At 44.8% G+C, this 27,165-nt stretch overlaps 2 protein-coding genes across 17 annotated transcripts in view; one reads left to right on the plus strand and one right to left on the minus strand.

The window, feature by feature from the left end:
• The window catches only part of GPR107 (G protein-coupled receptor 107), a 42,200-nt gene extending 34,341 nt beyond the window's left edge, over positions 1-7,859 (minus strand). Inside the window, exon 1 of the mRNA XM_088147094.1 lies at positions 7,671-7,859. Within this exon, the coding sequence (XP_088003220.1) occupies positions 7,671-7,814 (144 nt within the window). The 5' untranslated portion in view covers positions 7,815-7,859. The remainder of the gene's footprint in view (positions 1-7,670) is intronic.
• A 6,774-nt stretch (positions 7,860-14,633) lies between these two features.
• Positions 14,634-27,165, plus strand: part of FNBP1 (formin binding protein 1) — a 105,894-nt gene continuing 93,362 nt past the window's right edge. For 3 of the 16 annotated variants that reach the window (XM_088147106.1, XM_088147108.1, XM_088147105.1), the window contains exon 1: positions 14,635-15,028. In XM_088147106.1, the coding sequence (XP_088003232.1) occupies positions 15,005-15,028 (24 nt within the window). In that variant the 5' untranslated portion in view covers positions 14,635-15,004. Of the gene's footprint in view, positions 15,029-27,165 lie in introns of all 16 variants that reach the window. The other 13 variants (XM_088147112.1, XM_088147114.1, XM_088147115.1 and 10 more) reach the window with 6 other exon arrangements.

Below are 27,165 nucleotides of genomic sequence, written 5' to 3' on the forward strand. Positions count from 1 at the left end.
TAATGCAAACACAGACCAGGGCAAGGCAGGAAAAAGACATATTTGCATCCATAAAGCGTGAAGCCTTGTTAATTGAGGGGGTGGAAAGAAGGGAGCTTCTGGCTGCTCGGAGGGAAGAGCAGCATTAAAAACAAAATAAACACTTGTACCTTTACTTTCTCGGGTGCAATGTCAGTGCCCAGGTTTTTCTTAAGAAGGCCATGGAGAGATGCAGGATTTGACTCAAAACAGAGGAATCGCAAGGATTTTATTAAGCTTGAAAGTCACAGTATCAGCTATATTGCTCTCTGACCATCTGTGAGCCAATTATAATTAGGCACACTAGATCACCTACTCGTACAATGACACAAAACTCCTAACAGCAGACCCAGAAGTGCTTTTGAGGGAAAGGAAATCTGCCAGAATGAGGTTGATAGAAGACCCCTGACGAGCCACCATCTGGCAAAATGAGTTTGGAGTACATGGCTTCTCATCAGTGACTCATTCAACAAAGTCTAAGTTCTGGTAGGGCTTCTAAGTTATTAGACTATGGAGAAAATGGGCCAGAGAGACAGAACTATGACACCCTCCACTCATCCTTATTAGAGCTAATTCTAAGTAACAACAGAGCTTCCTGAGCCTCAAGATTGTCTTCCAGAGTCCTTCAAAAGCATTTAATGAATTATAAATGTCAACCTAACAAAAGAGGAAGATCCTTAAAGACGTGCCCAGAAAACAATATTCAATTACACTTAGGACAAAATGGAAACCAAACTAGTTTTCACGCAGGCCCCACACATGACTTTTGGAATATGACCCAGTCTTAATGAGCCATCAAGCTTTATTTAAAAAAAAAATGCTGAATCCAATCCAATCACCTCCATGAAAATGTACCACACCTTTATTTAGAAAAAGTCAAGGTGACTCACCAAGAAGAAATGCAACATACAATGAAATCCATTCATCAGACAATGAGCTGCAGATCGAGAAATAAAAACATAACTAAAGCAAGACCAACAGAAACTATTTAAGCTCATCCATTGTTCCATCAAATGAAATTGTAAGTGTTCCTCACATTAGGTGGATTGCAGCCACATGATTAACCTCACCCACAGAATTTGGATATATTTAAAAAACTGAGCAAGGAAAATATGGAGTGGTATTAGTATTTCAAATGTAGATTCGTTATGCCTAGAATTCATCATGTTATTTTGCAACCTCTAACGTAATAAGCAAAGAAAATAAGCATGATGGGAAGGAAGAACCTAGATGTCAAGGAAGAAGAGAAGGAAAAATAGGACATATTCCAAGGCACAGTTTGCTTCTATTACTTGATGCTGGTGCTCAATGACATATGTCTCTATTTGAAACTGAAGGCTTGTTCAGTAGACCAAGAATGTGACGACGGAAATTAAGGTGTATCAATCCTACAACACACAAGGATACCTTGCATTGAAGGGACAAAGAGGGAGAGACTTGGGTCCCATGCAACCTGAGTTATTACTACGGAGTGTTGAACAGGCTTGCGCATCCCCATGACCTGTGCCATTAGGAACACACATTCCCCCAAGAGTCACCATGATGGGCAAGTCTTAGATGAGGAACCAGACTAAATACCAGAGAATGAAGTGGCAAACCACACTTCCAGGATTCTGGCAAACCACTTCCAGGATTCAGACAAGAAAACTAAATGGATGTTCACAAACTGGATCTCCTGAGAAGCTGAAAAAATAGCGACGCCTTTCTAATAGGGAGCTGGAGAAAACGGTTGAGCATAAGGTGAACAGCAACAGCAACAAAGCATTCAATACTAGATGAAGTAAAACCAGACAGCTGATTGGAAGCACTAACAAAGAAGCTAAAGCTATTTTGGATTTATAATCAGGAATTGCTGAAGATGAGAAAACAGAGTGCAATGTTGCTCAATATTTCCATTTTTTAAAAAAAGGATGGTGTCAACAGGCCACACCAACACTAGAAGGTGAAGGTGAACAGATCTTCCTGGGCTCAAACCTTTACAGGGAAAGTGACTGTAGCTATAAAGTGCATAGTTTTTCTCCCAAGTAGCAAATACCTATGAGAACTAGACATGTTGTCAAGGCCACTGTTTTTCCAGCTGTAATATATGACCTTGAAAGCTGGACCGGCAGAAAGGCTGAACAAAAAAGATAGATGCTTTGAAGTGAGAACACTGCTGAGAACACCTTGGACTGCAAGAAGAACCCATCATTCAATCCTGAAGTAAAACCAGACTTCTCCCCTGAAGCACTAATGAAACTAAAGCTTAAACACTCTGGATACTTAACACAAAGACAAGAGTCACTGGAGAGAACATGAAACTTGGAAAAAATGAAAGGAATAAAGAAAGATGCTAGTAGAAAAGGTAAACCAGATTTGATCGCCAATGAGACCAGTAGGTGCTTCAAGAAGACAAAGAAGGAGTTACTGACAGATGACCGAATCAGAGATGACTGACAAACAACAGTGCCTGTGTCTTTTTAGCTTAGGAGGGTTATCAAATAACTGAACAGGCAAAGGAGAACCCAGACAATTGGAAAGGAGGACACATGGGAGGAAAGGAGGACAACTGTTTAAGTTTCTTGGCATCTACAACAAAAATTACAGCAAAAAAATATACAGTATTTAGGCCTACGTGTATATGAAATTACTTTTTCCAGCCTCAAAAAGACTGGTTTTTCCAATCACCAATAAATGTTTATCTTCAGGAACATAGGCTAGCAATAATAGAACGATGATGCGCTTTTCAAATTTAACCAAAGAAACAGTCATGAGATCTACAGAACCACAGTGACCATTTGAAGGGGCTGGATGGAAGCTGATTGCTGGAATCAGGAACTCAAATAATGTAAATCTAGGCTGTCGAGTTGGTCAGCAGAGGAGGGAAAGAAAGAAAGCAGACGATTTACAAAATCACAGTGCATGAAAATTTGAATGACTACTGTTATGAAAAGAGTCCACATTTAAAACAAAAACAAGACACTCAAAAACCTGGACAATATTTGATTTCAAGGTTGTGCCTAATGGACAGAAGACAAAAGGAGGTCATGTCCTCCTTTTGCTGGACATCAGAGAACCCTAGCTTAGTGCAATTGTAGATAAGGGATATATGACAGAGAAGCATAAAGTTATGTAGGAGGCAGAAAATCTGGTCATGGAGAACCCTTTTCTCCCTCTAAGATAAAATTTAACTTGATAAAATTACTGTACTATGAAGAGATGCTTAAACTCTGAGATTCACCGCCATCAGATGTAGGGGGATGGTCAACATCTCAGATGGCTTCAGAATGGAACTAGGCAAATACATGGAGGATCAGTGATGGAATGGTGATTTTAGGGTTAATTTGAAGAAGGCAGCAGAAACATTATGTACGGCCCAGAACTGATCTTCGCTAGCTGATGGGAACAGAGCAAATAATTAAATTGCAAACCCGTCCAATTTCCTTCCTCGTTAAATACCGCTTTTCTTATCAGCTAGAGTTGAGAAGGGCCAGTACAATGAAACCTCTCCCCAGGAGAAACCAGCTATGCTCACCTGTGCTAACAAGCAGAGGGATAAGAAACCACCTAGCTTCCTTATCAACAAGCACTCACCTTTGGGCAGCAGCGCCCATCTTCTGGGAGTGTTTTGCCCACCCAAGCGTGTGAATAATTACCATCTGCCAATGATCGTGTAGTTCTTTGTCTCAAGAATGTATAAAAGTTGTGTCGATTGACAATAGGTGTGCCTGCACCGGAAATTATTCCTAAGCAGCTTACTCTGTGCAGAATAAATACTTTATTATCTCCACCCTGGTGTGTTTATTGGGCAAAACTGCGTGCCAGGCTAGGGCCTCCAGAGTTCCTGGGATAACATCAGGGCTACCTGCAAAAGCGAAGAAACCCATCCAGGTTTACAAGCTCCCTGACATCTGGTTGCACACTGGGTGGCACTGAATGGCTGTCTCGATCCTGCAGGACTCTTTTTAGCTTCTTATCAGTGCAATATAAATTCCTAACTTCACAAGTACAATTGGATTCTGTTTATACTTATTCAGAAAAGTCTGTGAATAAATGTTAGATGCTGAGTAAGTATCATGGAGTAAAGTGGGTGTAGCGCTGTTTCCTAGGGCTGAAGATCTTTCTAACACACCAATTCCCACAAAGGACAAAGTCACCTCTTATATTCCTAACGAAACCAAGAATCGTTGCAAAATTACACTACAATATATCTGGGAAATTCCAGTGTTTTCAAAGAAACAGTTTAGTCTAACACACACAAAAAAATGTTGTTGCAGTTCAGAGAAGGAAGGAACATTTCACAATGCTGTCATCTCATCACAACAAAACATGGTGACATACCAACCTGGCTTCTGTTTTTTTTTTTCCCCAGCAACAATAGCAATGTTGAAGTTATATACTGTAGGATTAAGAGTTCGGGCCAGTGTTTGCAAAGCCTTACTGGAGGTTTTGGACCAAAATAAAAGATAATAAATTGTATCTTCAATTGCAATGTTAAGCCTCAATGGGTGAAAAAAAAAAAAGATATTATAAACATTGTCACTAATGCATTTTTTTAAAAAAAACAACCTTAACATTTGGGGTGCTTACTTTTCTTCCAGAAAATGACATACAGATATTTTCTGAGAAATGTGGTTATCAAGTAAGGGCAACCTGAATCCTAGGAAAAAGAAACAGGAAGTTGATGTCTGCTTAGAACTTTTCCAGTTCGAGGATTTCAAACACGGTTCAATAAGAAATTACCAGCTAAATAACAGTAGCTGATCAACTTAATTCTGAGCTAGAAATAAAAGTAAAGTCACAAGAAGTAAGCAGTGTGACACACATAAATAAATATAGCACTGACAAACATTACTCACCCTGAATATTTCCACTTATGTATTTTGCTCAACTTCTACAGCCTTGCTCTACCTGCTCTGGCTAGACTTTTACTCGAAACATTTTCTAAGTAATAATTTAAAAATTACTCCTTCCTGGAGGCCTGCCAAAATCTGACTTTTAAAGAAGTCATATGAAGTTGGTGGATTCAACTGGTGCTGGTTGTTTTGTTTCCGCAGAGGTCTTGCTAGTAAATAAGGTTCCTATTAATTCAACTATTTTGGGTTGTGGTATGATCTGTTGGGTGTTTTTTTCCCCTTTTAATTCCAAGATTTATTTCTTCAAGATTAGGATGCTGGATGTCCTCTACAGCCTTGAACTATGGACATCAAAAGTCTCAGCCAGGATGCAGTTACAAGTTCTGCCTCTCTGCTTTACTGAGAGCATGTCTGTGTGACATGCTAAACAACATCACTGAATTCTATCACAAATGCCATTAGTTCACCCCATGAAACTATAACCATAGTCTGAGGCTTTTCTAATAGCCACACCACCTCATGGAGTACAGTAGCATGCAACGTGAGCATGTAGTTCCAAGACAGCCATACAGGTAGTCCTCGACTTACGACCACAATTGGGACTGGAAAATTCATTGTTAAGCAGTGTGGTCATTAAGCAAGGCATTATGTGACTGCACTCGATTTTACAACTTTGCTGCAATTGTTAAGCAAATCACCACAGTTGTTAAGCTTCCCCATTCTGACTTTGCTTGTCAGAAGCCAGCTGGGAAGATCACAAAAGGTGATCAGGTGACCCCAGGACACTGCAACTGTCATAAAATGCAAACCAGGTGCCAAGCACCCAGACCACAATCATGTGACTGTGGGGACACTGCGACCTTCCTAAGCGCAAGGACCAGTCAGCCACTTTTTTCAGTGTTGTCATAACTTCAAACAGTCACTAAATGAATGGTCATAAGTCAAAGATTACCTGTAATCTTCTTGTATATTACCCTCTAATAAGGACAAAGGTATCATTAGGTATCAAACAAGATTCATGACCAAGGTCTTGCAATGTCAAGGAGAAGGAAAAATATAGTTCCTCAAAGAGATTGATGAGAAATTGGCAGTTATGCTGGATAAAAGTCTTGTCAGGCCAAGTTTCCAAATCCCTAAAGAGCATAGCCACACATGCAACGTTACATATCAATCTAATCTGAAACCATTAGGAAAAAGTACATAAAGAGTGCTGGAGCAATCCAAAAAAGGGTGAGGGTGCAGAAGCTAGTTGGGCACAGCTTTCATTACTATTATAGGATGCACTGCAGTTCTAATTAAGATGCAATAAAAGGACCTATCATATTTATTTGCCCTTACATATAAACATGTTGTAACGAAATATGCAGTTTTATGCAAGAAAGTGAGCTTAGGCTAAGGGCCAAAGAAATGGAAAGAGTTGACTAGGCCAATGTTTCTTAAACATTTTTCTCTCAGGATCCCTTCTCACTTTTAAAAATTATGGAGGACCCCAAAAGAGCTTTTGTTTGTATGGGTTATATTTATCAATATTTACAGTATTAAAAATTTAAATTGACACATTCACTGCCACTACATCATCTCATGACTGTTTAAATGGGATTTTAATATTGTATTAATTTTCAACATAGGCTGGAAAAAATTTTGATTTTGCAGACCCTAAGAGGGTCTTGGGGGACCCCCAGGGGTTTTAGGACCACACTTTAAGAAATACTGGATTGGCTATAGCAGTGTTTCTCAGCCTCAGCCACTTTAAGGTGTGTGGACTTCAACTCCCAGCATGCTGGCTGGGGAGTTCTGGGAGTTGAAGTCCACACACCTTAAAGTGGCTGAGGCTGAGAAACACTGGGCTATAGGGTAAAGGGATATATGGATCTATTATATTTTAGTAAAAAATAAGGGAAAAAATAATAATCAAAGCCGGTTTGCACTAACAGCTCAACATCCTCGGTGTCTTTCAAGTACAAAACAGTCCTGCAGGGCCCAAACATCTGCAGAATTCCAGTTGGGGCAGTTTTAAGCACCATATTGTATCTTCTGATCTCAAACACTTCAACTAGACTCCAGCACTACGTTCGCCCACTTTGGCACTTTGCTCCGGGTTGAGTGATTCCACAGCCCAATCTGGTGGCCTCCCTGTTTGTAGGATTAAACCTCACCACCCCAGATGGCATCACCAGTGGGAAGCCACTGCCACACCCCAGAACTGGGGTTGCTGGGGCACATCCCTAAAAAGCACTGGGTGGCTCCTGGCTGCGGATGACGGAACCTGGGGTGCAAAGGCTCTAAGGGATTCCAGGCTGGGGATGATGGAAGCTGAGGTGAAAGAGCTCTAACGGATTCCAGGTTGGGGATGATGGGACTGGAGTGGGACAGCCTGAAGGATTCCAGCTGGGGGTGATGGAACTGAACAGCCTCAAGGGATTCCAGGCTGGGGATGATGGAAGCTGGGGTGCAACAGCTCTAACAGACTCCAGGCTGGGGATGATGGGAGTGGGACAGCTGAAGGATTCCAGCTGGGGATGATGGGACGGAATAGCCTTAAGGGATTCCAGGCCGGGGATGACGATGGCTGGGGTACAACCGTCCTAAAGGAATCCAGCCAAGGATGATGAACAGGGTTGCACCAGCCTGAAGGGGTTCAGCTGGGGATGATGGGGGTTAGGGCCCCGCAGATGCGGGGAAGGCTAATGGTCCAAGGAGCCGACTCCGTCCGGGAAAAGCCCCTCCACGTGTCCCCGCGCCCGGGCCGGCCCACCAGTGCCTGACTCGCCGCCCCGCTCGCTCCGCGGATCCGCAGCGCGCCTCTCCGCCGCCTACCTTGAGACTGAGGTGGTGGAGGCGGGCCTGCGCGGGGCCCCCCGAGAGCAGGGCGGCCAGGAGGGCCAGGAGGAGCCCGCCCGACGCCGCCTTGGCCGAGCAGAGGAAGCCGGAACCGCCGCCGCTGCTCCCACCGAGCGCCATCTTTACTCCAGCATCAACATCGCCCTCGCCCGCCCGCTTCCGGGGTTAAAGGTCGCTGCCGGGAGGACGACGCTGCAGCCGGCGGGGCCGCGAGGGTGCCTCGCCGGAACTTCCGGTCAGGAAAGCGAAAGCGGGCGGACCATAGAGAGGCAGGGAGGAGCGGCCCTCTGGCTAGTGCCGGGGCGGCGGCCCAACGGCAAACCCGGGTCGGACAGCCCCGGCCTGCGTTCCCACGACCAGCGAAGAAACCCTATTCGGGCTTCTCGCGGCGTGGCTGAACTCGGGCAGGGACAGGCAAAGGCCTCACGCGCACGACCGGCGAAACCGCCCCGTGTTGGCTTTGCGTGTTGTGTGAATCCAGCCTCGTTTTTCATGTCCTCAGTGGATGCCCTGCTTGTCTCTGAGGAAAGAAGTGCTGGGCCCTTTTAGAGAGTTCTGTATATTCACACCACCATCTATTATTATTATTATTATTAGATTGCTTATTAATATACCAGTCTTCCTCAACCTTGGGAACTTGAAGATACGTGGACTTCAATTCCCAGAATTCCCCAGCCAGCATGGCTGGCTGGGGAATTCTGGGAGTTCAAGTCCACGCTTCCTCAAGTTTCCAAGGTTGAGGAACACTGTATTAGACTTTTCACCCACTGTTTATTTATATTTATATCTATATACACACACTCATATCTATATCTGAGTGTGTGTGTGTATATATATATGAAAGGTGGGTTAAAAGTCTAATGCAGTGTTTCTGCAGTGTATACACACATATATAGATACATTTATGTATTCAACTATTCATATGTATAGTCAAGTATTTATATATTTAGTCAATATATACATAGAGTCAACTATATATGGTCAACTATATATACAGTATATAGTCAATTATTTTTGTATATATATATATGTACAAAAATAGTTACAGTATATATAGTTGACGTGTATATATATACACAACTATTTTTGTATATATATATGTATATGTAAATGTATACAGTATATTTAGTTGACGTGTGTGTGTATATATATACACAACTATTTTTGTATATATATATGTGTGTGTGTGTATGTAAATGTATACATATATAAATAGTCAACTATCTAGTTATGTCTATATACCATTGAGGCAGCAAACATACTTAATATCTTCCCAACAACAGTCTCTTACACACCAGAGCATAAATGCGCTATTATAAGTGTCCAACCCGTTAGCCTGAGGTACGGTTGACAAAGCCATGGCTTAGCATCTGGGTTCACCCAATATACAAAACCCAGCCTCGCAATATTTCTACTGCCACAAAGCAGGGCCAAACCCCTCACACACACAAATACACACACAGACTGAACAGGACAACCTGCAAAGGCAAGGGATGGAGTCCCACAGCCCCTGCCTTAACATCTCCCCAACCCTCCTGTAGTCCAGCCAACATGTTGTGTCAATTCAGCGAAGGTGCAGAGAAAGAAATGATGACCTGCCATTTTAAAATTTCCCCCATGCTTTAATTTCCTGCACAGCATCACGTGAATAGAGGAATTTACTTCAGCTGCCAATCTAGCAGCCAGTTTTTATAAATTCAAAGTTCTCTTTGCTGTCAGGAGTTGGAGGTTAAGGTGTTAAGTGTTTTGGATAAGATTGGGGGGGGGGGCTCTTGAAGAGCACAAATGGTTTGTGGTGCTTCTTACTACCTTCTGTCTGATTTGGTAATTAATATAATCTTCACTTTGAGCAGGATGAGATTGTCTTGGGTTGGTAATTGATGGGGGAAACTCTTTAATCTGGCCAAGTCCTGTATTTGTAGTATTCCTTTGATGGTGCTGATATTACAAGTTGGGTTTTTTTATTTTATTTTATTTATTTTTTATCTGCACTCAGTCGTTACCGACTCTGCAGTGACTGCTTTTGGACGAGTCCTTTGCAGTTTTCAAGGCAAGGTGTTTAATAACTAAAATCTGTTCATCCAACTGCTGCTGAAAATCTCATTGCCAATTCTCTGTTTGGATCATGTTGTTTAAACCCCACAATACTGTAGGCATAAATATAAGCAAACAAAGAAATGTAGCAATCGAGTAAGAAATCACTCGGCTTAAGTATTAATTTAACTCAGGTTCTCCCATTTACCACTAGATGTCATGTGAATACAGTTAGTGGTTTTTGGCTGTCCCGATTTTGATCAGTAGATATTTACAGTAATTATGAACCATTATTTTGATTTCCTGTTGTAATGATTAAGGCTCCATTGCTTAATTAGTCAAACAATTAGATAGACTGCTTTAAAAATGAATTGTCTAATATAGGAATCTAAGAAATACTGTAGCTGTCCTTGTCAAAACTATGACCTAGTTCTTGTTATGATAAATCATGTTTGGTTTAACCCTGATTAAGTTTACACAATGTACCAAGCTGATCATCATAATTCACTTTGGGAGGATTTTTGCTCTATAAAGCTGCCTGAAAAGAATTGTAAGAAATAAAAGGATGTGTTTTTTCTTTAATGTTGTTTTAATGCGACAAGTGAACCTAGATGAGCTCTGGTAGCTTTTAATATTGTTTCTTTTCTTTATTTATATTTCAAATTTGTCACCACCCATTTTGCTGCAGAGTGACTCTGGGCGGTTTACAGTAAAAAGAATAAAAATTAAAATAGAATTATGCTTTATTGTTGTTGAGAACCTCTCAGAATTACTGTATATAAGATGGGCCACCATGTAAGTCTTTTAAATAAATAAATTACAAATATGAGTTTGATCACAATGCATGTGTAAAATGCAGTTGCCGGTTTTCTTATGGGCCATGTTCTAATGCCTTTAAAAGCAGGTTCTGCCCTCCTTGCCTGTATTTTGAATAGTAACAATGGGCAAAAATGACTGATCTAAAATTGTGCTGATCCGGGGGCACCAAGTATGTAAAAATTCTGTCTTTCTTTCCACTGTCTCATATTTAACACCAATCTGATAAAAACCTTCACATACTATTTTTTTTTCTTTCAGTTTATTCCCCAGCCAGAGAAAACGAGACAAAAATCGATAATCTATCAGGTTGCTTAGTATAAATGAAACAGCCAAGATTAGATTAAGAAAGGAAGTTCTTGGGATAGGCAAACTGCAGCAAAGACCAGCTCTCCAGCTCTTTTAATAACAAATTTTGCCTGATCCTTTGGGGTTCCCCAAAGTTCTGAGCTTGTAGCTGCATCTTTTTTGCAGACAGCCCTCCCCAAAAAAGCTGATCTTTGACTGTAACAGAAAGCCGTTTTGTTTGCTCATCCCAATAATTCCATTAAATCCAAATGAGCGGAAGCTTTCCTTATCAACAGTATTTCAAGATGACCCACTTCTTCCTCTTAAGTATATGGCATTCTAAGGTTGTCCTTTGGTAGATCCACGTATTTTGGGGGGAGCAGGAGGGGGAATTAAGCCTGGGCTTGTACTATACACTAAGACATAAAGCCTCCTTTATGCTTAGCTTAATTTTTGGTTCCTTGCTGGACATACCTATGTAGCATTCTCGGGGACAGTACAGTGGTTTACTGTTACCTTTTTTTAAAGTTTTCCAGCCCGGTCTGAAGTTGCAGGATTTCTTTTTGATCTCCCATCCAAATACCAAACAGGTTTGACCCTGCTTAGCTTGAAGCTGGTACCTCCTGAGTCCTCAGCCCAGACTAATGGAACACTTCTAGAGAAAACTGTATTAGAAGAAATCTTTGCCAACATCTGTATCATGCTTGAAAAGGACCTCCTCAGGAACACTCAGCTTCTGAAATTATTTTCCTGGTGAGTCCTTCTTTGTCTTATTTTAAAATATTCTCCTCTCATCAACCTGAGACTTTATTCAGACAGACCTTTGGCCTGGAAAAATGATGGGATTTTGCAAATGTGTTTAACTAGATGCTATTTTATTGATCCATGACTTAGGTGTTGTTTGCTCCACATTTACTGAATGGTTTGATTTTTAAGCTACTCATTTAAAGTTGGTACTCCAGGTAGAGAAGAGACCAACTAGAAGATGTGATAGCCAAGACGAAATGTGAAAAGTAACACAGTAATCAAGATTTTTTTTTAGCGGCAGTAAAGATATAATAAAAATAGCATTAAAATCACACCAGCAGATGTGTGTGTACTGTATTGTCACAGGAACCAAATGGAATCCTCAGTTGGAAGAGAGGAATACATGTTTACTATTTATTTACTTAATGTTGAATAAAGGCACATGAAACCCTCAGCCAAGGCTAACAAAACCCCATAATAGCTGTTTTCACATTATGCACCATGTAAAATACCTGTGATATGCTTCATTGTGGTTTTTCTGTTATTTTCATTTTGCTGTTGGCTATTTTGGGTGACACCTTCAGAACAGTGGGATGTAAACTGAATGGCTTGGCACAGTAGAATAGTCTGAGCTAAAATGGGGTAGGTTGGCTGATTGTGGTTCTGGGTGTTGTGAGAACTGGCTGGCATCTTAAAGCCCGAACTTGCTTTTTTTTTTTAGCTGTCACACGTGAAATGAATCGAACAAACCACTGGGTTTGTTATCCTGGGTAGAAGATTTTGAGTCTTGTGTGAACCCTAACCCAGCCATTAAGTTAAAAAAAAAAGTTCCTCTTTTATAGAGTGTTCGTATGTTCCAAAAGATTTCATTATGTACATCTGACAATATGGTCTTAGAGGCTGATGATTTATTCCAGATTAAACCTGCCAGATTGTAAGAATGTTTGATGATAGTAAATAATGGAGGGTATTGATTGGTGTTAAATTTTCCCTGTGTTGGGACCACAGCCCCATTGCAGCTAAGATCTATTCAGAAATAAGTCCCATCGAGTTTAATGGAGCTTAGTTATCCTCTCTGGGCGGCTCACGACAATCAAAGAAATTACAATCAAATCAATAAAACGTGAAAGATAAAAGATTGTAGGGAAGAAGTTGAAGGATACAGCCTCTTAAAATGTGCTTGGGAGCATTTACAATTATCAGTGGGGCACATTCCTTGTAAATAACATTCTAGAAAGTAAACGCCAACTGCACTCTTCTTGTGCATGTATGAAAAGACCCACGGTTTGTAACACCATATCCCAAAGAGCTCACAAGCTAACAATTTGAGAAAGAGAAAGCTGCAGAAGGATGAAAAGGGGTTCAGTTCAATGGTGCATGATTTGAACTCAAGGCACACCTTTCTGCTGTTCTGTTTTTACCAGAATAAGAGGTTAGATATTTAAATTCCTTTCCTGCTGTATGGCACCACCTTCACAGCTACAATCATAATATGATGCTTGGGTGTTTTTGCGTTCTTGTTGACTGGAAGTCTCCTGCTAAAACTCTGTGGTTTGCATGGTAAAATTCGTCACTATCAGCTGAGGTCAACCCCAAGCACCAAGCCATAAAGCACGGCTTTCACGAAGAACAATGGCGGGTTTCAGGCACAACACACTAATTGTTTTACTTTACTGCGCTGAAGCGATTGAGCAGAGAGAAATGCCACGTGAAGCTACTGTGTGGATCCCTGCAGGTGTGTGGATTAGATGACCTCTGGGGCCCCTCCAGTTCTAAATCTGCTGACGGTGCTGAGTGTTGCACGGAACTGGCCAACACACCAAGGTCGCTGTGCAACCAAAAATGAGCTTAACTCAAGAGGCTAGATTCCCAGCTAACTTTGGACAGAGTACAAGAAACCTTTGGACCCTGCTGATTTTATATATATATATATATATATATATATATATATATATATATAAAATGCAACATCTATCTTCCCCTACTGAGTGCAGACCATGATTCCCAGTCTGTTTGGGAATTACAGTACAGGGGTTGTAGGCAGGGCTTCTCTTAAAGTGGGGGGCAGAATATTCATTTGAGCTTCCAGCCAATCTCAGTTTCTTCTCACCGGGTCCTGTGTCAATCTTTTTCTCCCTTGTGGTGGTGGGGTGAGTTTTTTTGTTTTTTGGTTCTTTTGGGCCCATTGAATTCAACAGCCGGGATTTTCTACCTGGAAGTAGGATAGATCTATTGGATCATCTCCCATCCTGATCTCAACCCTCCTTGGGACGGTGCCCCCTCCATCGGTGGGGGCTGTCGCAAGCCTTCCCAAAGGACCCCTAGGTGTGTGCATTTAATAACCGAGTTGGTGTAACAAAGCCGAAGAGCCTAAAGCTCTAGGCTGAGTTGCTTCTGGGTTAGGGTGTTGTGGGAACCCAGCCCGTATCTCAACATACTGTGGGAGTAAAGGGATCCTATAAAGCCATGTATGGTTTGTAGGTTGAGCTTAAATGGCAGTGGAGAAATTCTCCTATTAAACCGGAGTTCAAGGGTTTGGGCAGCGCGTGTGGTCCAAACCTGGTGGGAGGGCGGGGGGCGCTTATGTTCACACGGGATGCTCAGCTCGAGCCCGTTAACCACGATTTGCTTGTGCATGCGGCCGGCTGAGCGCGTTGCGCAAACTCCGCCCGCCGGGTGCGTTCGCGGTGCGCGGCACTGCGCCGGATTCAGGACCCAGCGGGAGGGTGCATTTGGGCTTCGCAAAACCGGCGTTTGCGCGCGCCCAGATCGTCTGCGCTCCGTTCCCGAGCCAGATTAAGGAGCGGTTTGCACTAAGAATCTCCCAACCACCCCCCACCCCGCCCCTCCCGGAGCTGCCAGCTTTCCTCCCTCCGGGGAAATCCCAGCGCTTGCAGCTCGCTCAACCCGTCTGAGGGGGTTGGGGGTCCGCCCCCTGCCGCCGACCCCCTCTTGCGCTTGCGCAATCACTGGAGCCCCCCCGCTCTTCCCTTTCCCCCCTCCCGCACACCCGCTCCTTCCCCGAGCGCATGCGCGCGCTCCCCTTCTCCTCCCCGAGCTGTCAAGCCCCCCCTCCCTTCCCCACGGCTCCTGAGTTGCTGGTTGAGCCATTTTGGTCCGGACGGAGGAAGCGATGGGCAGATAGCAAGTCCAGGTGGGGGGATTCCCCGCAGCGACCTTAACAGCCAGCGAGACCGGGAGGGACCGAGGCGGGGGGGCGGGCACAACCCTTCCCGTCCCCGGCTTCTCCTCGGAATTGGCCAGCCTATGCCAGTTGGGCAAACGGCTTGAAAGGGGGCTTGCCTCCGACTGGGGGTGGCAGGAGCAAGAAAGGGGGGCGAGGACCCCAGGCCCTCCCTCATTCCACCCCAGGCGCCTTCCAGGACCAGCCGCGTCGCCCCCCTCTAATCGCAGCTGCTGGAACCATGAATTGGGGGACCGAGCTGTGGGTAAGTGTGCCCTCGGAAGCCAGGCTGGTGCCCAGCCTTCCGCCCCGGGCTGGGGGCTGTTTCTTGGCGGCGGAACAGCAGCAGGAGAGCGGGTGCCTTCTCCTCCGGAGGGGGTCGCGGATGGCTCAGCCCCTTCGGAGGCCGGGGTCCGCCGGTCTCCAACGGTGCGCAAAGTTCCCGGGGCAGAGAAAAGGGGGAAAAGGGAAAAGGCTTTTCCCTCTTTCTTTCTGTGCGTTTTCTGCGCCTCCTGGGGGGGGGGGGGGAAGAAAAATAACGGTCTGGAAACGTGATGGGGCGCCTCGTGGTCTTCTGCAGCGGACCCGTTTTCCTTTTCCTCCTCCTCTTACGCCCATGTAGGGTTCTCGGGCGCAGCTTTTTGGAAAGGGGGCGTCCAGCGGAGCGCCTCCCGCCCGTGCCCCGCGCGTGCCGGATCGCCTCGGTGTAATTAATTAATCATTTTTCCACTGATGCAATAATTAACGAAACCCCCCACGGGCGAAGCGGCCGAGGCAAAACTGTATTTCTCAACCGGAGGGCGGAAATGTGCTTTCGCTGGGTTTAACTCGAGCTGTCTTTGGAGAAGAACGGGTGGTGGGGCGGGGAGGCGAAGGTAGGAGCCAGCCTTAAAAAGAGGAGAGAAAACAGGGGGACCTTGCTGGGTGATGACTCTCTCCCCCCCCCCCAAAAAAAATTCTGCTTGCTTTCTTCGTTAAAAATCAGGTCGCTCTGATGTTTCTTCTAGGAGAAGGGCTTGGTGGTTTCAGCAAAGGGCGATCTCGAGATGCAAGTATTTTCTCATTTTTGTTGTGTATTTGCCTTGCCCTCAGAATTGTACAGGCAGGGGTCTAGACTGAGGCACCTCCCATTCCCCCATGTTTTTCCAACCGTTTCTCCCCCCCCCCCGCCCCCCTTGCAGTGGCTTCACCTAATTCCCGAATGAATGCCTTTTCTGGCTTTGATTCCAGCCCCAGCAAAAACAGACAGACACCCCAACCTCGCCAAGGTTATAGCTCACCAGGTTTGGCGAAGGTGGTGTGTGAATGCAGCCTCTCGGATTTTCAAACTGGTGGAGACAAACTCTGCCAGGAGAGATGTTGGCTGACGGCGCTGAGAACCCCCTGTATAGGAGGGAAAGAATGATACTTTCTTCTTCTAATTGAAAAAAGGTGGATTTATTCATTTCTGGCTTCTGGCTTTTTTCATGATCGGCTCGCGTGCTTTTCTTTAACGGAGAGCTTCTACCCGTCTATCCTTTTCTGCTTTTAAACAGTGAGATGTTTCTGGAATCTCTGACTCTTCGCCCCAGATGTGAGTGAGTTAAGTCAATCCCAAGCCTCCGTGGTTGTTGTTTTATAACAGGATAAAGGGAAGAGAACTCACTGACTTTCAAAGCTAAGGTTGGGTTTCTTTCCGATTCCAATGGCTCTGTGCACGCACAAGGGGACCCCAAAACAGCCATCCTCATCTCGGCGTGTTGTGTGAATTCAACTGCGTGGCTGTGTAAACCCAGAAAATTGAGCCAACCATAACTTAAATATGGGCATGTTTTGTGAACACAGGAGTTGTGCTCACTCCACATGTTCAGTGTATTACTGAATTAAGTTTTTAGGTTTGCCCAAGGCAGTAATCTGATCAAATTGGCTGGGTGGCCAGAAAAGGGGAAAAAAAACAACAGTGAAAACTAACCAAGATAAACATATTGTGTGAATGCTGCCCGTCTTTAACTGGCCTATTTAAGCATGTTGGGTGAACACAGCCATGCTTTTTTTTTTTTAATGTATCAACTGGCAAAGATTGGAGAGAAATGCAAAATAATTTTGAGGAAGAGGGACATTAACGATGAAAAAGGGTGTTTTTGGCATCCTCTCTATATTTGAGTCACCTTTTCACTCAGGGAGGAAAAAACACATAAAAGAGAGAGAGAGGACAAACAACTTTTTGGTTGAGAACAATTAGGGGAAGGGAATTTGGGGCAGATGATGCTCCTATGCTTCGTCCACTGAGCTTTCTTGGCTCTTAGTAACTGTGGGTAGCTTAAAAGTAACTTGTACCTTTCTCCAAACCTAATGCTTTAGAGTGGATTGGGAAGAAAACCAGTTTTTGCCTTCACTCAAATATGAAATTAAGTAAGACCGATCACTGGTTGAATACATTAATCTTATTAAGCCATGTTTACTTTGGATTGTTGGACGAGCTGCAGTGGCCTACTATGCACATACCGATAGGCCCTAATTAGTGGCTTATAAACAAGGCCCAGAAACAGATTGGCTTTTGGCTGAAGGGTATATACAAACTCAGCCCCAGAGCTGAGCATGGTTTCATTGTTCAGTGCAGTGCGCAAACCGAGCCGACGTGAGGCTTAGTCAGCAACTGTAGTGAAGCAAACCATGGTTTAGCCCGACATGGGACACATCCTTATATGTTTTACCAAATCTGAAAGGGAAGAGAGGCCATCTTTCTAAAGAGCCTGCCTTCTTCCTTCCTGGTCATGCCTCAGAACGGTCTCCTGGTTCAGGCCAACAGTCAAGAGCCATAGGTCAAAGATGGTCTGGTTTTCCTTGTGGAAGGTCCACCTTCACAGGCCTTGGTACGTGGGGAAGATCCAGTTCAAAGGCCTGGAGAACCGTCACCGATCAGTGGCTTTGTTCATCACAGCATGCATTTCACCTGGTTACTGAACTCAGCCTTTTTCTTGGCTCACACAATCCATGGAGCCCCAAACTATCCATAGAGAGGCCCAAACCTAGCCAGGGTTAGCACGTATCAAGCCTAAACCTCCGTTGCCTACTAGGTTTTGCAACTGACGTGGTTAGGTGTATGCATCAAGGCAGCCCGATGAAACAACGATATGATGGAGAAAATATATTGCTATGTCCCTGTACAAATTTGGGGGGCAGTTTTACACACCAGCGTTGCGTCTGTCCGCGCGAGAAGCGTCTCGCATAATACCTGACAGATGCTTTTCCTCCCTTGTTGACTTTTATGATAGGTCCTCTGGAGTAGCTGTGATTTCTGTCTGCTTTAAAGACGTCCTTTAAAGTTGTGATGGTTTCAGTTTTACTTGTTGGACCCTGTGGGGCAAGCAGGAAGCTGCTGCTGTTTCTATTCCTTTGGCCTTGTGAAAAGGATCAAAGGATTTTGAAATGGATTCATTTGAAATGGACTCACAACCGTTGTGAAATTGACTAGAAAGGAGGCAGAGAGCTGAGTTGGGGGGCTCTGCCTTCTGCCAGCTGATTGGTGGGGAAAGAAGCAATTTCTTCTTCTTCTTTTTTTAACAAGAAATCAGGAGCACTGATGATGTTACCTACTTGGGTAATGAAACATCTGTAAGCAAATAGCCCAGCTCAGAGAGCCCCAAGGAGTCCACAATCCTCTTTTCACAGACATAAGGTCAAATCCTAATGACTCAATGACTATAACCAGGCAGCTTTCTTAGCAACCACCTAGAAGTGGTTTGTCACTGTTGCTTTGGGAGAGATTTTTGAAGCATCCCCGACTAGCCTACGACATGGGGGTTGCCTGGTGATCTCCCACCCAAGTCCTAACCAGCCCCGAACCTGCTGAGCCCCCCAGCCCAGGCAGTTCTGACCGTGGTGTTGCCGTTTCTGGAGCTCCGGGAATCAGTTAAACAAAGAAAAAAGGGAAAACATGCCAACTTAGGTTATAACCTAAGTTCTTAACTAAGGATTCTTAGTAGCTTCATCAGAAATAGTATGGCAGGTTCCTAGATTTTAGAGTTCCTTCCTAAAACTCAGCCAGTGTCATATCAAAAGTAACATTTGCTTTGAGGCCACTTGGACTCCTGGTGACACCTCTGTAAAGTTTCCTTGGCATAATTCAGAAATAGTTTCCTGCTTCCCAGTCTAGCCTACAGCCCTGGAATTTCCTGGTAGCATCCCACACAAGCCCCAACCAGGGTTAGGGTTAGGGTCTGTTTTGGAAAATAACCGCCATTATGATGTCTCCCACATGGGAAAGGCTCAAGGGAATAGATTCCACTTAGCAGCTCTGATGATGGGGTAGAGCCGGATATCGAACGGTGGAGTAAACCATGGGCGAAATGAGCACCAGAGTTATTGTGCTGAGATTTGCAGGTGCGCAGAATTCCTTGGCAAGGGCCAACCCGCTCTAGGTTGAAGACAGGCAGAGTTTGTAATGCACGGGGCTATTTCCAGTTTGGAGGTGAATCCTGAAGGCAGCCTGTCACCCCAAATACGTGAGACGCTACGGGAGGCTATTTCAGAAACCGAAAGAATCTGAGAATTGCTGATTCAGTTTCCTGCGCACCAGATTGTCAGACCCGTGTTGGGGATAGGGTGGGCTCAGAGAGTTGCTGTGGAGGAGAAGTAAGACTCGGCTTTTGAGCAAAGGGCTAATTACGAAGTGGTCCGACTCTTTGAAGGAGAGCGGTGGTGTTCGCTAAACATGAGGAGCGAACGCCCGACAGGCGATGATGCTATGTCTGTTGGTTGCAGTTGACCCAGGGAATGGATGGCCTGGGATATGGCGAGCTCCAGGCTTGCGACTCAGAATAAGAAGTCAGGTTGGTGCAAGGCTTGACAGATGTTTCACATCTCTTCCGGAGCCCTGTCCTGGACCATGGCAGGTCTGAGGATTCCCTGCCGTTTCTTTTCAGCTCTGAGTTCAACACAACTAGGGCAGACTAAAATGAGGGCGGGTGTGTGGCAGGGCAAGGTATCGTCAAAAACCTAGCTGTTGTCTGAAACAGATTACGGGAACCCGGCCACCGTGTTAAAGCATCATATGTTTCATAAATACGGTCGTTGTAGTTCGTTAAGCTAGATGTCGCTTGTGTGGTTCTAGCCAGAAAACGTATTTGCACGCCGATTCGGCTGCTCAGCTTGGCTTGCTCGCCCCTCTTTTGCCTCTAGAGCAGTGTTTCTCAACCGTGACCGCTTGAAGATGCATGGACTTCAACGCCCAGAATTCCCCTTGGTTGGCTGGGGAATTCTGGGAGTTGAAGTCCACGCATCTTCAAGTGGCCAAGGTTGAGAAACACTGCTCTAGACTACCATTCGCAACACAGAAGGATGTGGTATCTCTTGGACAGGCAGATTTGTCTTGAAGGTTTCTAGTGGTTGATCCAGTGGTATGAAAGTGAGGATCTCCTATTTATTTATTTATTTATTCATTCATTCATTCATTCATTCATTCATTCATTCATTCATTCATTTGACATGGTGCTCCAGTCTGTACTGGCTCAGAGCAGCCTACGTACTCTCTTTTTGCCCCCAAAGTCAAACATACCCAATACCTGTAACAACCACCATAATAAACAGCATGTTTACAAACACAGTTTAGTGCCAGAGATAAATAAAATAACTCTTAAGTCAATAAAGCAACGCTACTACACCTTCCGTGTTCCAAGAGGGAACAGCTCACGACGTTTCCATCTCTAAGCCCTGTTGCAAAAGCCCAATTTTGGTGGCCTTTCTAAAACCCAACAGGGTAGGGGACGTACAGATGTTGAGCGGGGGGAATATTTCAGGAAGGGGAGCAGCAACTAAAATGGGCCCCTGGCATGGTAGCCTCTGAGTGGGCTGGAAAAGAGCTCCTTCTAGGTGACATTAGGTGGGCAGATACAGTTAGCTATTTTCTCCATAACAGCAACCCTGTGAGGTAGGCAGAGCTGTGAGGGTGTGGCTGGCCTAAAGACACCAGGGAGTTCCACACCTGGGGATACTTAAACCTGGGTCTTCTCAGGACCCGTCAACACCCTCCCCAGTGCACCAGCCCAGAGATGCCAAAATCCAGGTGTACCTCGATCTCTGATGTTGCTTAAACTCTGCTGAGGCTTCCCTTGATAGCGTCAAGCAGGGTTGTTCCGAAATTTCAGAGCTAAAATGAGCAGCTGGGAGGCACCAAGGCCTGTTTCACTTGTGAGAGGCAAAACATGTCTGAGTGCCATATGCTGTGGTGTCTCTGCTTTACACTCTGCATTAAGCCATGGCTGATTGAACGGCTGTTTTATTGAGCTGGTCCCTTGGGTTCACCTGACATGCCAAGCTGGAACCCAAAATGAAATCCATCAGGTGCGATGTGTTAACTCAGGCCCGCATCCCTTCACTTTGCATGCTTTAAAAAGCTCCTCGTCCTTCAGATGTAACAGCTTGATCCGAATGGGAGAAAATTCCAAAGCTTCAGAAGTGAACCGCCCCAAATCCAATTGAACTTCACTTTCCTCCTTCAAGCGAAAAGAGCCAGAGAGCCCACAAGCTGGGCGAACAAGATGCTTAGATATCAACTATACGGGATCCCAGAACAGCTCAGCATCTACTCTGGTCCAATTTGATAGAAGAATGCATAGAGACAAGATACCTTCCCTGTAAAACACATGCACACCCAAGATAACCGCTGCCAGGGAGGAAATGTTTCTGGTCTCCACGCTAGCTTTTCAAAAAATTATCATATTTAAGGACGTATCATGCAAAGACCCAGTTCTCTGGAGAAGTCTGTAATGCTGGGGAAGGTGGAAGGAATGAGAAGAAGAGGATGACCAGCAGCAAGGTGGAGGGACTCAGTTACAGTGGTGATGGGGGCACCGTTGGAAGACCTGAAAAGGTTGGGGACAGGTCCTCCTGGGGGAAAAAAAATCTATGGGGTTGCTAAGAGATAGCACTGACTTTATGGTACATAATCAGTTTTATCCAGGCAAGGCATACAATCCCCAAAGAAGTTCAAAATCCTGGGAAAGGTGGAAGGAATTAATAAAAGGTGGATGGACTCATTTACAGCAGTGATGGGCGCACGGTTGGAAGACCTCCTGGAGGAAACCCATCTATGTGGTCACTCAAGGTCAACACCAACTTGGTGGCACATAATCAGTAGATCTGTCTTCTTCACTGCAGAAGCCTTTGAGTTTGAGGGCACGCTTGAACCAGCCTTTGGCTCCTCATCTTGCCTCCTTTCCCCACCCACCTTGACTTCCAGTGGAGAAGAGGAGTCCTTTCTTCTTGGAAATAAACCATCAAGGCTCTTGTTCTAATGATAGACCTCAGTGACTTGTGGCTGCCGTATGTACGGTCGTGGTTATGGGACACTGCAGTTTGGGCAGCCTTCTCTCTGGCTAGTGTTGGAAGCTCTGGTGGCTGGGATTGAGCTGGATCTTTTATGTCGGAGAACTGGAGGAGACTGGGTGGTTCCTTTTTCAGGGCCAGAATGATAAAATGCTTCAAACTTGGTTTGGTTTGAAAAGAATCTCTCTCTGAAAATCACACAAAGCCGTGTGGGGCTTAACCAGGGTTTAGCTGCTAAGTCACACTTGGTTTGGGGCATATGTTAAGTCAAGTCTCCCTCGGCTTAACTGCTTTCACTCCTAAGCCACAATTGGCTGGGTTCGTAAGTAAGCTTCCTCTTGGCTTAGCCATGGTTTAATTACCAAGCCACATTTGGCTGGGTTTGCCTTTGACTCAGATTTCAGCTTTCTTGGCAGCGATATGGAGATCGTTGGCCAGTTCCTTCTTCCAGGGTATTTTTCTCATTTCCCAATCTGGCCTCCAGCCCTGGGATTTCATAGTAGTGTCCCATCCCCACTCTAACCAGTTCTTGACCTGTTTGTGGGATCGACTGAAGTTGGTTAGGTAGTGCTAGGTGCTAAATGGGACTCCAATGGACAAATTCAACCAGAAAGCATTTATCAAGCTTGCAAGTGGTGATCTCATAGGTAGAATGAGCCACAGAGGCCACACAGAACCTCCTTGTTCAGGGGCAGTGTATCTGAGTATCAGTAGCCGGGCAGTCAAATCCAATCTTTGATTTAAACCCCTTTGCAATCTGGGATAGTTATCAGAGGCTTGTTTGCCAGTTGGGGACTTGCCCAAGGACCTTGGGGAGATTAAGGGAAGCCCTGGGCTACAGGTCCCAGATCACACGACTGGGAGATCGAGAGGGTGGCAAGCATTTCCTGGCACCCTGCGAAGCGCGTTCTGCTAGCAAACGTGCCAGATTGTGCGTGGAGAGGTTTGGCTTAGAAGTTAAACAAAATGATTATTTGTCTGCACACGTGCGAGGGGAAAAAAAAGAGAAAAGAAAAGGATTAAACGAACATATGCTCCCAAGTGCCATAAAAGGCTAGTTATTTTCCTTGGTTCAAGCTCTAAGCATCACAAAGCATTAGGAGCACCTGTCGGGTTTCTGTCTGCCATCTCCTGTGTTTCTAAATAGGGCTGGGAAAAATTCTGATCTGCAACTCCAGTGAACTGTTGCAAGATAAGCCATAATGTGGTTGAACGGTGGCTTGGTGTAGTGTGTCAGCCAGTCAATGTCAGCAATATCGGGCTGTCAGGAGTCTGACTCGGTGGCTTTGTGTATTGAACCAAACCTGGCTGTGTTTAACCATGGTTTATTACCCAATAAACCACAGTTACATGGTTCATGTGTCACACTAAGCCACCAATCTTAGTTTATAAGGCTCAGTGGCTGGGTTTTCACCCTGGGTTAAACTAGGATCAAACAAACTGCAATTATGGCTCAAGAAATAATTATTAAACCATGTGTTATTGTCGTGTGCAAAGCCAATATGGGACAAATATCAACACGCTTGCAGCGATCCAAAGGGACTGAGACGTTGACAAGCTGCCTTAAAACTATAAGTGCTTCTTTTAAAAGAAATAAAACTCTGACGAAGTTGGCTTAACCGAGACAAAAGGGGTCAGAGTTACAAGAACCCCCACAATCAAACTACTTCCCATTTAGAAAGAATATATTGTATTGGTGTTTCTCAAACTTGGCGACTTTAAGATGTGTGGACTTCAGCTCCCAGATATAGAGATATTCCAGCGTTTCTCAAACTTGGTGACTTTAAGATGTGTGGACTTCAACTCCCAGAATTCCCCATGCTGGGGAATTCTGGGAGTTGAAGTCCACACATCTTAAAGTCGCCAAGTTTGAGAAACACTGGAATATATCTTTGTGGCCGTTAGGGTGGAGACCGCGAAGATGCCGGTCTCTTCACTGATAACGGGAAAGCTTGTCGCTAGATGCTGACGGAGCAATCTCCAGGAGCGTTGTCAGCCTGCAAACCGACTCTCACGGCTATCTAGCAACACCGCTCCGGCGTTCGTCCTTTGAATCACGCTGGGTTGGGGCCAGAGTAGAATTGGACACGATGCTGCAGAGGTGAATGGGAAGCGGGCCAGGACCGGAGCAGGGGTCCCACAGATTTGCAGTGGGCAAGCAATGTGGTCAACAGGGCTGTGCAACATTTTGGATTAGATCCCCCGAAGGCGCTTCAGCACCTGAGCGCAGCCCCGTCCGCAACTCTTTAAAGCCACCGCCTCTTTTTGCAGAATCGCCCGGCAGCTGCCGCCGTACAGTTTCCGGAAAAGAGAGAGCACCGTGCAGCCGTCCCGCTGGATTTACGTCTCCGCATCCTGGCGGCTAATCTTATAGCAGAACAGCAACAGCTGCTTTGGGGTTTGGCTCCAGAATGCCTGCGCTGGACGGATGCTCGAAATCCCTCGAATGACACGAGCAAGACTCTTTTCTCGCTGCAGTCACTCCGGCCCTTGTTCTTTCTTTGATTCCTTAACCAATTTTGGGGTCGCCGTCCTTCCGATTCTCCTGTTAACTCTTCGACGTGCTTTAAAAAAAAATCAATCAGCAAAACGGCTTTAAGATTTCATTTGAACTGGGCACGGACCAACCTAGCTGGTCGTGTTTGGGCTGGGCAGCAAAGCAAGGTTGGGCTTGTTTTAAGGACTTGGATGGGAGACCACTAAGAAATCCCAGAGCTGTAGGCCCGGTTGGGAAATCGAAAAAGATCCGAGAAGAAGGTACAACTAACCGCTTTATTGTTGCCGAGAATGCTAATAGATGTAGGCCCAATTTGAAGTAGAAAAACAAAAATGCAAATACAGTTAACATCGCAGTCAGGAATCCTCATCTCCTGTCATCCTGGCCCCAATTCCCAGGGGAAAAGTCAAGTTTTTAATGCCTTTCTAAAGGCCTGTCCCTATTATCACTATTATTATTTCTAAAAACTGAGTCGCCGTTGCCTTACAAGAGATGCCTTTTCTAAGACAGCAAAATCAATCATTTGAAAACAAAATAACCCCCTCCTACCCCTTCAGCACCAGCATCTCCTCGTATATTCAGAAGTCTGGCTGCTTAATAGTTTAATCCATTAATTGGCCTATCCAGAACATCCATTTCTTATTTCTCTACTGATTGATTGCTGGGAGACATCTTTTATATCTGCACAGTTTTCTCAGTGCTTTTATAAAAACCGGTCTCTGATAAAAATGCCAAACTTCATACCCAATTGTCTTGTGATGAGTATGAAATCTATAAGTATGGATTTTAATAGCTTTGCCTTTGGAACATAAACGGTTATTACCCAATGATTATATTTACCCTAAATCTTGTTTGTGCACCAATAAATCATAAAAGGGGTGGGGGGGTGGAATTAACAACCCTATCCTTTTCAAATTAAATCCTGATAGATTTAACAGCTGCCCCTTAAATTAAACAAATTCAGACTGGAGCCAAACTGATCCTTGTTTTCCCATAGCCAATTTTGGGATCTTCAGCTGATTTTTAAAGAAGAAATTGTCCTGTAGTCTTTTCACCTGCTAAAGCAAAAAAATCAATTCAGCTTGACAGTATATAAACCGAAAAGGGAGAAGTCCAACTTTGACTAGATTTGTTCGTTACCCTAAACCACGGTTTGTTCGAGTGTGTGTGTGTGTGTGTGTGTAAACCCAGTTATAACACTGAAAGCTTTTATGACTTAGCTTCATATGCAAACCCAGCCATTTTGGTTTCTTTAATAAATCTTGGCTAAATCATGCGGTTAGCGTGATGTGTGAACCGGAACCCAGCGAAGCAGGGAGCGTGCTGGGTTGCAGAATTACAACTCTTTCTATAGAGATTTTTTTTTTAAATGTGCATCTTAATAAGTCTAAATGAAGAGCTGGTTAATTATGAATTTAGGTTTTGGCCCATCCAGCTGAGTTTGGTTTCCCCACTGCGTTCAAGGGGAAGAGGGGTTCCTAGCCTTTTCCTAACCCCAAAGTCCTCTAGTAAAAATTGAAATAGATGACAGGGAATATTCTTCTCAGAGCTGGTATCTGCAGGATTTTAACTCCCAGGATCCTAAAATGACATGGGAATTCTTGGAGTTGCCTTCTGGTCCAACTAGAAGGTACCAGATTAAGGTATGTTGAGCCAGATTTATAACACTGAAAGGCCCTGTGATCGTGATGAGTGCTGTGCTTGCAAAACCCGTGACCCGTCCTCTGACCCACCTTCCTGACTCATTTTCCTCTGAAAAATCCCTCCTCTTCCTCCCTGCTTTGTCAAGCAATTGTGTGTCTTCTACGGCTGCAGAGTTCAAGGTGTTTCTGAGTTGCATTGCTGTCGGATTTATTTAGGGCGGCATTTCTCAGCCAGAAGTATATACAGGTTTAATTTATTGTTGGTCGCACAGTCAACCAGATGTTTAGACTGGATTTGGCATTTTTGTCCACCGATCAAGTCCTTCCCCTGGGGTGGGCAGATGTTATTAAAGATTTCGTTGCAGGATGGAAGCTGTTCCAAGTCAAGCGGCCTTGTGCAATGGACTGATGGTGATTTGGTCCACGCTGATGGTCTTCAAGGGGTGCTCCAGATGTTTTGAGACTGCACCCAAGGCGCCTATCCCTATTGGGACTCTCTTTGCTTTCTTTTGCCACAGTCGTTCTACTTCTATTTGCAAGTCTTTGTATTTTATGATTTCCTCCAGTTCTTTCTCTTCTCTTCTGCTGCCTCCGGGCGTTGCAATCTCCACTATCCAGACTTTCTTGTCTTTCTTATCAACAGTGGTTAAGTCTGGGGTGTTGGGTGGCAGGGGCTTGTCTCTTTCAAATTCTAAAGTCCCAGAGCAAAGTCATTTTCTATCCTTTGGTCTGTTTTGTGGTCCCACCAGTTCTGCTTGCAGGCAAATGGTCTTTCTTGCAGATATTCTAATGCACCATGGTTGCTACTTTGTCCTGCCATTATTACTATTATTGTTATTATTATTTAGAAGAAGTCTAGGAGGGAGGGAGCTCCCTCTCCCTCCAAATGAAAAAGCCCTCTTAGGTAAAGAGAGCAGAGCTAGCGGAACATCTCAGCAGCCTCAGAATTGGAGCACC

This window comes from Python bivittatus, unplaced genomic scaffold, assembly GCF_059951505.1.
Source record: "Python bivittatus isolate LINGU-HERP-01145 unplaced genomic scaffold, Pbiv_v1 ctg000160_np1212, whole genome shotgun sequence".
Taxonomy (NCBI): Eukaryota; Metazoa; Chordata; class Lepidosauria; order Squamata; family Pythonidae; genus Python; species Python bivittatus.